The sequence below is a fragment of the Notolabrus celidotus genome, chromosome 7, assembly GCF_009762535.1.
Source record: "Notolabrus celidotus isolate fNotCel1 chromosome 7, fNotCel1.pri, whole genome shotgun sequence".
Lineage (NCBI taxonomy): Eukaryota > Metazoa > Chordata > Actinopteri > Labriformes > Labridae > Notolabrus > Notolabrus celidotus.
The window spans coordinates 13,933,821-13,946,776 of record NC_048278.1 but is presented as its reverse complement, the minus strand read 5'-3'; the positions used below and the strand labels follow the sequence as shown (position 1 = coordinate 13,946,776).

Genomic DNA, 12,956 nt, shown 5'->3' with positions numbered 1-12,956 from the left:
ACCCTTTCGACAGATTAGGTTTAATGATACCTGACATCTCACTCATAATCAAGGGCATCACAACAGTCTGGCTCCATCACAGTTTATTACACAGACAGACACAGACTGAGGTGTAATGGAGGCCAAAGAAGAGCGGGATTACCATGGAAGCTGTTGTAAAATGAAGGGAATATAGCAGAGTGAAGATTCAGAATATGAAGACAGAGCATGGATTAAAGCCAACAGGTCAGGCTGACATACAAAACTCCTACCTTTCAGCCACTAAGTGACAGCAGATTCTCTCTCTCTCTCTCTCTCTCTCTCTCTCTCTCTCTCTCTCTCTCTCTCTCTCTCTCTCTCTCTAAAGACTATGTTTCATTTTTTCATTTTCACTTCCTCTGCCTTCATCTATCAATAAAAAGGAAGAAGTTAAGGGTTGAATGTGCTGCCAGAGTTTACATTTGCAATGTATACCATGTAAAATACAAAAAATAATACATTGATGCATTACATGGATATTTTATGTGAATTTTTTCAACAGGAGGGAGGATTGGTTGGTGTATTTTTAAGACAGCATATTTGTTTATTGTATTTATTTTCTATTTCAGTTTTCCCCTTCAACCTTTAAAAAATAATAACATTATTGGAATTAATAGAATTCTTTTTTTCCCTACAAGGGAGTCATTCTTCCAATGTATTGAAACAAAGAGAAAGCATGTCAGTTCACAACATTTTAGTTGTACACGCTGCATTTTTGCAACTTCAATCAAAAATATAAGCAAAAATGTTCAGAGGCTTGAAGCTATAATGAAGTATTTGGCCCATCACGTTGCGGCTGAAAATCTAAACATAACGACAGACAACAAGTTTACTACATTGCACCTTCAATTTTTAAAAGTCAGTTCAGACAGACTTTCAATATAACCTCCGCAGTACATTAGAATAACTTTAATAACATTCACTTTAAAATACCTTCATGAACAAAAGAGATCATCTAAATGTAATTGTCTATCTGTGCCAAATTGCAGAATTTAACCCTCTTAACAGTGCCCTTTATTTTAATATAACTTGCGTGGGAAATATTGTGGTCATGGAGATACAGCGTCATTAAACATTATTTTTTCTCTTGTGAACAAATCAATTTTTGTTAAGCATTAATTGTTAAAATCTCTGTCCTGATAAAGGAATAAATCTGTCATTGCATGAATAGACACTGTCCTTACAGCCATAGATGTTGTGTTTGTCTCAGAGTTGAACCAATTCTGATTCTATCATCACAATGGACGGCTCACCATGACCATAATGTTTCATTGATGTCAAAGGTTGAGTTCAAGGACTGGGCATTGTCAGAGATTATCTTTTCCCTACTTAGGCAAAGTGCTGTGTGAATCAGAGGCACATTTCTTTAAGACTGAGTTTGGATCTGAATAGTTCTGTTGATTGGTCACCTGTATGTGTCGTTTGTTACTCTACAGTCATCATCCACCTTCTTAAACCTCCTCCTAAAAATTGCCAGTATCTCATCTAGTAGGTTGCATGTCAGAAACAATCCAGTTTGCTTTCCATTATGGTTACCTATGATAAAATGAGTTCAATAACTTTGTTTCTACTCTTTAGCAAAGAAACTTAATCTAAAGAGAAAATAAAAATCAGTGGTTGGTCATGCTTCTTTAGGAAATGAAACATTACTTGGGTATAATATTTAGGAGTTGGAGTACATGAGTGTGTGAGATGCCAGAAAACACAGGAGGCAAGGGAAGGACCAACAACTAATAATATGAGTCAACTGAATATTCAGAATCACTCTTGGGAAAATCGTAGAACCTCTCTGAAAAGAACTGACACAGATGTAGAAAAGATTAGAGTCATAGTGATGCTTCTAAAGATACAGATAAGGATTTAGATAATGAACCCGCAAGAGAACAGTGAGAACATTGACAGCGTAAGATGTTGTATGATGGAGCCAGAGTGATTATATAAGGCGCTGTGGAAACAGTTGGTCCTGATAAGCGCTGGGGAAAGAATGAACAAGCAAGTAGGTGGAAGGAGCGATAGTGGGATTGCTTAAAAGGGCTTAATGCACTGCTGGACTACTTGTAGCTGACAGATGCTGCGTAGAACATTAAATCACACAGCATGCCTCTGATTTTCTTTGAACATGGTACAGTAAGGCAAAGTCATGCATACACCAATGTGAAGAATAAAAGTAATAGAAATTCCAACACAAAAAAACACAGAAGTTACAAACAGTATGTTCGTGGAAGTGTGAAATCAACAGAGGAAACAAACATAACGCCACAAAAGTAGGAGAACTTGAAATGTAATATACATTTCTGTAATTAGATACTAGGCTATAGGCAGCTCCTACAGCATGTATTAATTGATTTACCTTTTCCTTCCTCCATCACACAATGGGAATTCCCAAAAAACTGGCCACATTGTTGTAAAGTTGTTTGAAATGATCCTGCCAGCCTTATATGGTGACTTCTGTTTAGCATTTTTCACTCTTTAAGATAACAACAGGATGAAAGTATAATTGCACTAAGAGATCAGTAAATAGCAACTCATAACAGTGTAAAAAAATCTTAGGATAAACTTCTTACTGTAACAGTATCATACTCACACCTGACTCCTCGGTGGGAACAGCTCTTGTTTTAGCTTCAGGTTTGTGATGAAATTCTGATCTCTGGTTGTTTCCTCGTTGTTAGATAGTAGAAATCAGGGCAGTCCCAGAAGGTGAATGGAGCTCCTTGTGTAATATTCTTTTATGCTCATGTGAAATATCTGCAGGGCATAATAACCTTGAATTTTGCCGGCTGGGATAATACTTTCGGTTTTAGTTAAACCACATGTATGAACATGTTTTATGTTGTTTGCTGTTGGGAGTTTCTAACACAATTTCAGAGAAGCTGGAATGAACCTATCTTGTAAACTCCCTGTTTCAACAGTTGCTTAACTTGGGGTCAGTGATAAAATTATGCTGTATTCTTCAAAAGTGGTACTTTCCTAATTGTACAGTTTACAGTTTTGTTTTACTGATTACTGTTTCTCAAGAATATGCCCAAAATTAACCAAATAGATTACAGCCATTTCCTGTTGTCATATCTCAAGATTTCGTAGATTATTGGTTTAGTCATGGGAGATTATCTGGGATAGAACAACAGACTAGTGCATAGTTATTTAAGGTGTTAACTTGTGTTTCAAAAACCCCAAATCAAGACATTTATCCAATAATTTTTATATTGATTTAAAATGTTTTCTTCCTTCTTCCAGTGTTTATTAGTGGTTGGCCAAGATTACAAAGAGTTGTAAGAGGGAGGTGGATTAATGACCATTGGTGTTATTTCAGCACAAACAGATAAGATGTCAAATAAATATTCTAATTTTCTATTTCTTAACTTATATAGCTTCAACGTATAACTTATAAGAAAAAAAAAGTTTGAGCTTCCATCAAAATGCGTATAATTTGTTAATAACGTGATGTTTTGATCAGGTGTAAGCATCTTGAAAACTGTGGGGACAATATACAATGTATGCTCCTTTGGTTTCTCACAGCAGAGTTTCCCTTTTATAACTTCAGTGCTTCTAAACATTAAAAAATTTGACTTTTCTGTAAAATCTAGCAACACAAAACAGTCATTCAGCCACTGGTTTATGATATGGCCACAAGTTATTATGGATAAATTGTCCTTCAATTGGCAAGGCAGACTTCAGACTATAGTACCCATGAGCCCCTGTCCCTGCAGCTGTGATGAAGCCAAAGACTGAAAACAAATTTTGTTAAAGCGCTTTTCGTTAAATAAGTCAATTCAACCAGCATTTAAAACTTAAGCAAAGATTAATGTAATCAGGTTTCTTAATACTCTTAGATTCAGATTCCCTTATTTTGCGTCAAAATGTTAAGACCTTGTGTTGGATGATTGTACGTAATGCAACTTGGGGGACATACTTCACTCCAACCCTCAAATTTCTAAGGCTTGCACCTTAAGCCTTTTCCATAAAGAACATTTAAAAAGCTTCCACTGTGAGATCGTTTTGGACACAGAGGCATCTGAAACCCACGTTAGATCACTTAGACTGTGAGTCAACTTGTACAAGCCTACAACACAAACCACTCCAAGGTTGTTAAATTTAGGTTTGTTGCATCGTTTGGTTTTGTTGTATAATTTGTGTAGATTTTATTGTTTTCTGTATTTGCTGTGCAATTTGTAAATAAAAATGTATACATATGTTTCCTTTTTAAATGTGTTTTCTTAAAATCATGCTTTTGGGACCTTGCAGCCACTGGGCCAAAAATGACAATCTTCAAAGGAGCATCTTTTCTCTTAAGGTAACAGCTTGGTTTTCACTCCATCACTTGAGTATAACTTCATTTTAAGCTGCATATTCTCTGATCATTTGCATTTTTCTTTATTTTTCACTTTTCACCTTATTTAGGGGTTATATGTGCTGTGTTGTGAATAAAGTTGGACAAGTCCAAAAATCAGTATAATCCAATTCATATGAACTTAGGCGGTCTTCAGTCACGTGTGGCCTTAAATTCTACAAACATTTACTGCACCTGTTCTTGTCGTCCTTTGTGTTTTATAAAGAGAGATTAAATTTTATGCTGACAGAGATTTTGCAAAATCATCATGGACTACACAGGCCCATATGCTGAATGTAATAAACAATGAGAAGCAATATAAAGGGCAGAGGATTGAGGACATCAGCCTACATCAGCTTGGGAGCAGAGAGGAAATAAATACAGGATTATTGCAGACGCCACATACGTGAACAGAAAATAGTACAGCTCACAAAATGTAAGATGTGGAAGCAAATGTTACTGACATACTTTTTATGAACAGGTTTTTGGTTTATTTATTGTTCAATCAATGAAAAGTTTAATTCATATGTAGGGACTCCGGATGTCATTTAGGTTAAACAAAGCCAATAGTATAAGTGAGGGGTCCATGTGGACACAGACAGACGAGGGATGAATGAGAGAGAGAGGGGGGGATGAGAGCAGGAGGAGCAACAACAGTGGGAGATATGCCTCAGATTATCAACTGGTGTCAGATGCTCTAGAGGCAGATAAAGAGGAAGAGTGGACAAGAGCGTGCAGGAGGCAGAGACAGGGAGAACGAGGACGCCTTTGTGCATGCAAGCAGCATTGCAAAGATGACTGACGCCAAAAGCGTATCAACCATGGAGGTGCCGGAGGGGAAATTAATGAAAAAGGTTGGTTGACGTTCATGCAATAATGGGACTTTTGCAGTGTCCTTAATCCTGCCACAGCTACTCTTACTAACTCAACAGGATATAGTGTGGTGACCCAACATCTGCATCTGAAGCTTTAAGGACATGTGCACACTATTCATATTTGTTTATTGTTGCGGTTCATTTATTTGTTTATAAGTTTAACAAAATTATATAGAGGAAATTGTTAGCAAGAAAATCTGTTACATTGCTTTAATGAGACATCATTCTGCCAGCACTGAAAACATCTCTGAGCTTGAGCATTAGTAAGGTAACATTCAATTCTGGATGCCTGTTTTTGAATGATATTCCATTCTCAAAAGATGTGTGTTCATCATACCAGAGCTGCTGCTGTTTTTGTTTTTGCCTGTTTTTATTTTTATTTTTTTTTGCAATGAGCAAACAGTTTGTTTTTTCATAATCTCTGCTGCATAAGCAATCAACTCTCACCCTCTTTGTTTCTTCTCCAGGGTTCCATCAAGAAGAAGATAGAGTCCCTCCGGCGATGGAGCTCAGCGAGCTTGAAGAGGCCTCCAAAGCCGAAGACCAAGTCCTTGAGTCTTTCTTCTCCTGTGGGCGACCGCGAGGACCTCTGGCTGCAGGAGGGAGACAGGAGAAAGCTGCGACCTATTGTAGACTCTGTCTTTGGACAGGTAGGTTAATGAAAAGGGAAATTTTATGAACTCCAACTATTTTTGTGTGATGGCACTTCAAAACCTGCAGAGTGAGCTTTTGGGTGGCAGGTATATGTTTCAAAAAGTTTGCTCTTTGCTTCTGGATATTGTTGGACAACTTAAATAAGTTGCTCACTAGTTAATGACTGAATGATTGTATAAATTAACATCCTAGAGAGAGAAAAGAGAGCTTCCCACACTGCTCAACATACATTCCAAAAAGAAAGTAGTATAGCTCTGTAACTTTGCAAGCTATCAAATTGTTGCTTGGTATAAAGGTTACCTGTAGGTTTTGAATCCTTGAAGTGGTATAGAGCAATATTTTAATGAGTGTGTTGCCATGTGGTTTGTATCTTATGAGCGTAACTGTGACACAGTGTGTTTTTAGTTTATATGAATATTAAAATGGGTAACAGTAAATAATTGGAATTGGAAGATCAGTAGATTGGCTGCTTCATGTGCTGTCTTTGTAGGTCCATACCAATCTTTATTCTGGAGACATTTCCTCAGTTACACTGGTCAAAATGTTGTGTGTATGTGTACAGATGCCAAGCATGAAGGTAAATCTCTAAATAAATAAAAGCATTAGATAATCTGACAGACCTTGATCTGTCCTTATCCAAAGAGAAGTACTTGAATAGGTAAGTCTTGTGTTTTTTCTAAAGGATTAGTTTAATTAAAGGTTTTGTGTGCTGACGTGCATTTTAAGCTTCCCCTTTTGTTCTAACTGATTTAGTGTGGACTTTTTTTTATAGTTCCCTCAAAAACACACATTATGACTCAAGCCAAAGTTATCTCTCCAACCACCACCCATGAATTAGTTCTAAAGCATTGGTAACAGTAAATAATTGGAATTGGAAGATCAGTAGATTGGCGGCTTCATGTGCTGTCTTTGTAGGTCCATACCAATCTTTATTCTGGAGACATTTCCTCAGTTACACTGGTCAACATGTTGTGTATGTGTACAGATGCACAAGCATGAAGGTAAATCTCTAAATAAATAAAAACATTAGATAATCTGACAGACCTTGATCTGTCCTTATCCAAAGAGAAGTACTTGAATAGGTAAGTCTTGTGTTCTAAAAGGATTAGCTTAATTGAAGGTATTGTGTGCTGACATGCATGTTAAGCTTCCCTTTTTGTTCCAACTGATTTAGTGTGGACTTTTTCTAATAGTTCCCACAAAAGCACACATTATGACTCAAGCCATAGTTATCTCTCCAACCACCACCCATGAATTAGTTCGAAGGCATGAGTGAGGTGTCACTGGAGAAAAAGGTTAGGAAACATATTATCTATCTTATCCATTTAATGTTTGTAATTAATGAAAACTAGGGAGGTTCCAAAGAAATTAAGTTGTGAGTCATTCAAATCCAAATTTAAATTCAGACTAGCTGTCTAAGAAGACTTGGATAAAACATTAGCACATGTTGTGGAACATGGCTGAATAAGGGATCACAGATTCTGCAGGTGAACAAATAACACTGGGTTTACAGAGTGTGGCTAATGTTAGCAGAACTAGCAGCACCAGCTTTCGGCCCCTTGCAGATTAATGTCTATATACCCATGTTTGCTACACATTGCTTCAGTTTAGTTAGCCAGACACAGCTTACATACAACTTTATCTCTGTTTTCTAAATCAAAATAAGCCAAACCAAGCAGTGCTACAAGACGCCATCTGTCATCTGTGCTTGTTTAGGACTCAAAAGCAGTCGATATGACAATATGTAAACATGCAGTTGACTAAACACACACGTCACAAATGAAAGTTCTGGAGCATGGAGTCCATTGGCTTCCAGTAGTAAAAGACACAGAAGCAAAATTCCCACTAATGAATTCAACACATTACTGCAATTTGTTCGTTAGCTACTAAGCTAACAAAAAGTGGGAGCATAGTATCAGGTGAACATGAAAAAAAAAGTAAAAGAAAAACAGCTGGTTAAAGAGGACTTATTTTGTCTACTCTGGTCAGTTGGCGAAAGGGAGGTCCAACTAGTTTTCCTCTCTCTTTTCCTTTTTCTCTTTGTTCCAATGAGTCAGCCGAACACTGTGCAACAGAGGGAGTGAATGATGAGAATCGGAGGGAGGGAGGGCAGGGATGAGGGCTGGGGAACGTTTGTTGGCTGGATGTTGTAAAGACCAACAGAAGAGATTGATTGCAACGTAAGGGAGATTAGAGCTTAAACAGAAGCACATCAGTCATCAGTATTACTCAAATGACAAAGCATTGAGCCAGTGGTTGCATTTGGTGAAAGTTAACTCTTAGACAGATATTGTTTGACAGATACATAAAATCATGCTGTAGATTGATAGGTTCAGCCAAAGTCAGTTGGAGAGGTATTAGTTCTAAAGGTAAATTTGTGATGTTTAATTATTTTTTTATTTTTTATTTTTACAGATGAATCACTTTCACAAGCTTGTTGTTGTTGTTGTTGTTTGGATGGAAAAAACTTGACAAAAGGAGGATCAGACTAGCATGCACTCAGAAGATTCTGGTCCTGGAAGGCCACTTTCACTTCTGAAATGTCATCAATGGGACGGGGAGCAAGGGAGCATTGCAGCTTAGAAACTGACAGTCTTTTATTCACACTGAACCTTTAAAAAAATTGGATAAACGAAATGAAACCATCATGTACAGCTCATACAATCCAGTTAACTGGGTGCAATTTATGAAAATAAACCTTCTTAAGATTATTTGGGTTAGGGTTAGGCACATCAAGTTAAAGCTACAATGCTCAACATTATTTGATTAGAAATTGAATTAGCTGTGCCGTAGTTAGCTGTTCAATCCTCTCAATGTAGACACAAAAGCCTAATGATAGCTTATTTTGCATCACCTCATTTCTCTGTGACTTGCGTCGATTGTATGCATGTAGAGGTTGTATCAGGAAGGAGCTGTGGCAGTTTGTGGTAACTTTTCTATACCTCTCTCTCTCTCTCTCTCTCTCTCTCTCTCTCTCTCTCTCTAGTCTCTCTCTCTCTCTCTCTCTCTCTCTCTCTCTCTCTCTCTCTCTCTCGCTCTCTCTCTCTCTCTCTCTCTCTCTCTCTCTCTCTCTCTCTCTCTCATTCCATTCTCTGCTCCTCGGTCTACTAAATGGCGCATGTGCTTAACACTCTTGCTCACTCAAACACACTGCAATCAATGTCTATTAGTTCACACTTTAACGTTACACCTATTCTGCACACTTTCACAGTTAGCATCATAGCAGGCTACAGGCTGCACGGCTGAACTATAGCTAACAAACACAACACTTCAAAGACTAATAATTAATTTGTAAACTCCAACATTAGCTGACTTATGCGACGAACAGAAGTCTGGTTTCTCTTATACACATCATACATTTGTGTCACTACATGTATACATTGTTTTATCACTTTTCCTCACCTGGAAAGACAGAAATAAAAGCCCATAATTTTAACATGGCTGCATTGTGCAGAACATCTTGGTCTACTGAATGACAAGTGTCCACCCATGCACCCAAAAGACCTCTAAGCTGCCAAAAATGCCTTGCTTGAGCCTCACTCTTTCTAACAAATAAAAAAAATCATAAATATGAAGTTATTAATATTATTATTACTATTACAATATTAAAATAAGAGGAAATTAATATTTATCAAATTGGGTTGGGGTCAGTGTCCAGTCACCTGCTAAATTGTGATGGTATATATGCTTTACATCATTATGGGTCCCACACATAGGCCAAGCCTATTTTTCTCTGCCTTGAAAAAACTGTTGAAATCAGTTTTTGGTGTGATAGCACCGTTGGATTAGGTTAGGTTTAGGCTTAAAGACAATTTGTACAGCTTAAAGGGAAACATTGGTGTTTGGGTTTTATTAAGATTTGGACTTACATCGTCATACTGACAATTGTAAACATTACAATAATGGAGGGAATGATTGTGTGTCACAAAAATGTTGACAGCTGTTGAAATTGGGAATTACCAGGCGGCATCTGTCTATTAATTTTGATGTTTTAGTATCCCTCACCTCAGGCTGACCTTGTCGCTTCAATTCCTATTCAGATGTCCTATTCACTTAAAATCGACTTTTTGTTTGCTTGTTTAAGACACTATCTGTAATGGACTGGAAGCTGTCATTATTCTTTGGAGGAACTGTCCTATTTATAGACATCTTCCACTGTAGCATGATGAAAAGGACTGCATTACCGCAATGGGTGTGTCGCGGGATGTTTCTCTTATGTTTGAGAGACAGATCCTTGAGGTTTGTGTTTAATTAAGAGTGAAATGAAAGGCGTGTCATAGTATTTTATGATCCAAATCAAGCAGTTTTTACTTTTCCTAAAGCCTCCTGTGTATAATAACTTTTAGAACTGCACCTTTACTTTGGTAACATTCCAAAAGCCACTTCAAGTATTAAAACTTTTTCATTATGGTATTGTTTATTCCTACTGAAGCACTTGACTGTAGTCACTAATTTCAACGCATCAAAAATTTAACTTTTGTGTCATTATATTAACACAATCATATGGCAGCTTTCTTTCCACGTGACATTTTTTTTTAATCATAAGAGATTGAACATTATTATGCTCTTCAAATTCACCTCAAAAATATAATTATAAAAGAGGTTACATTTTAATATTGGTATTTGTCAGGTTCAACTTTTTACTGTGGAATGACAGTACATAGTCTGTGGATACAAAGCAGCTTTAGTGGACAGATTAGAAGCAGCTGTTAGTTGGTGGTCCATTACCACTGCTGCACTCCTCAGTTGCAACAGTTGTGTCCTATATTATGTGACTGTGACTTTCTGTCGTTTCATCCCATTTTTCAGTCTCTAATCCAAAACAACTTCCAGGACCTCAGAAAAACTCAAATTGACTTTTAGATCACATGAACACGCATAAACAAAAATGAAGACAGGTGCAACAGGCATTAACCTCTCTTTCAGTAGGGTCAGTGGAAGAGGAATAAGAGCAGGGGATGTGGGCCAATCAGACAGGCCTTATGATGCAGTAGTCTGTAAAATCATGTCATGTCTCAGTGAATTCACAGTCTGTAACAGACCAGTGTTATGTTTGAAACCAATGCTATTGGCACATGTCTCGTAAAGGCTTTAAAAAGTAACACTTAATCTGAAACAAAAAAAACTTAGTTAAATATGGTTAGTGTCACAGCAAAATGCTATTTCAATGCATTTGTTAAACAGTATATTTACATACATACATGGCTAAAAGGCTGGGAAAAAACAAGTGCTAATAAGACATTGTATTTGTATTTAAAGTTATTTCTACGGAAGCCGGAAAACTTACCTAAAAAGCTTCAACACATGATCTCCTGGCTCTCCTCGTCCCCCAATCCTTTTGTCTCTCTTTGAATATACCTTAAAAGCTGAGGCAAAATGATCACAATATTTATCTTAAAGCACTTTTGTACTTGTGTGTAAAGAAATGCAGTGTTCAGATCATGAAGTGGATTCATCATAAATAAGCTAAAGCTGTGATAAATATTTTGATGATCTGTAAATGACCGTGTGATGTTAGCTGAGTGATATTAAACTATAGTCCAGAACCTTAAAGGACATAGCATACATGCATTAGGATGTCTAGACAACAGCTGTTGTTGTACAGATAGGTAAGGATTTAGAAATATTACACTAATAGGTAAGGTCATTTAAGAGAGAAAAATGTTTTCTATATGTGGAAATCTTCCTGTTTATTTTTAAAACAAAATGTAGTATCCGTACTACCCACCCCTACTTTTAAGATCTACTTTTTACTCCACTTAGTGCTTAGACAATTACATGCCATTGCTAGTGGTGTACTCAGAGGGATGGCAAGGGTAACAACGACGTTATACAGTAATGGTATCTTAAACATTGTGAAGGGGAGGTTAGAAGCCCAAAAAGAGGCTTATGAAGATACCTCCCTTCTTGGTAAAAGCAGCAATACATTTAAGTAAAAAAAAACTATCCATAGTTGTACATTTCCTAGACAAAATGTGTACAATAAGATCAGAGAAGTATTTTGAGACTTGTTGAATTAGCAACTTTCATATGTTTTTGAAAGATGATAAAGTAAATGCTAAATGTTGATTTCAAACCTCCTTGACTCCAACTGCCATAACTGATATCATCATTCCTATCTCTATTATTATCATCATGATTGTCACTGTTTCCAACAGGAAGATATGAAATCACAAACTGTGTGCTTAATTCCTTTCCACGTATAGATTTGATATAACCTGTCTGCTCTTGCTATTCAGATATAATAACAATTGTTAGGGGTTTTTGACCAAACAAAATCAAGTATTTAACATATTCCAATTTTAGCTCTGATGCCTTAACTCAGATTTATCTACAAGGCAGCTCGTAATACACATTTCATAAAAGATATAGATTTATTAGACCGAGAGATCATCACACCTTTGAGGTCAGGATGCATACTTGAGGGTTCAGGGTGTTCTGGCGTAGGATGAACAAAAGGGTCAGCACTTTATTTTACTGTAAAAGCTCTGACGTCAAACAGCCACATCTTACTTAAGAGGGTTGTATGCATTTGCTGCATTAGGATTATGATGCAAACTTGGTTAGGAAGGCTTGATAACACTTAGATATGCAGGCTGTATAACTGCCCTAATTCTTGGATTTAATGGGCTATAAAAAAATATCTGCATCCTTAATTTGTAGGTCACCCTGTTTACATCCTATGATATGATTTACATCATCTGAAAAAATGGTGTTTGTATGTCAACATGTAGGCATTTGTAAGCAAGCAAATACACATGGGCACGCCCCTTCTAGGCAAAAATGCTTGACTGATCTACGTCACAGCTGTTAGCGTAGCAAGGCTTGCAAAATCCTTCCTCTTGGAACATGTCCATCAAAGACCCGGGTAGAGGCTTTTCTGTTGGCCTATCTTCTAACGTTGTCTTTGGGACATCTGGTGTGCTTGATGTTGTCGAGGGATAGAGCATGAATTCTCACCCAAATGCTCTGTTTTGGGATTTATGGCTGCAATCTTTGTATTCACACCAGGTTTTTGATTAAAGCAGGATCTTTTTTTTACAAAGAGCAATTCAAAAACTATCAGTTTTCTTTTCTTTGAG

General features: G+C 37.0%; 1 protein-coding gene across 1 annotated transcript in view; it reads left to right on the top strand.

The window, feature by feature from the left end:
- Positions 1-5,139: 5,139 nt before the first annotated feature.
- The window catches only part of cabp2a (calcium binding protein 2a), a 17,717-nt gene continuing 9,900 nt past the window's right edge, over positions 5,140-12,956 (top strand). Inside the window, exons 1-2 of the mRNA XM_034688449.1 lie at positions 5,140-5,199; positions 5,688-5,870. Of these exons, the coding sequence (XP_034544340.1) occupies positions 5,140-5,199; positions 5,688-5,870 (243 nt within the window). The remainder of the gene's footprint in view (positions 5,200-5,687; positions 5,871-12,956) is intronic.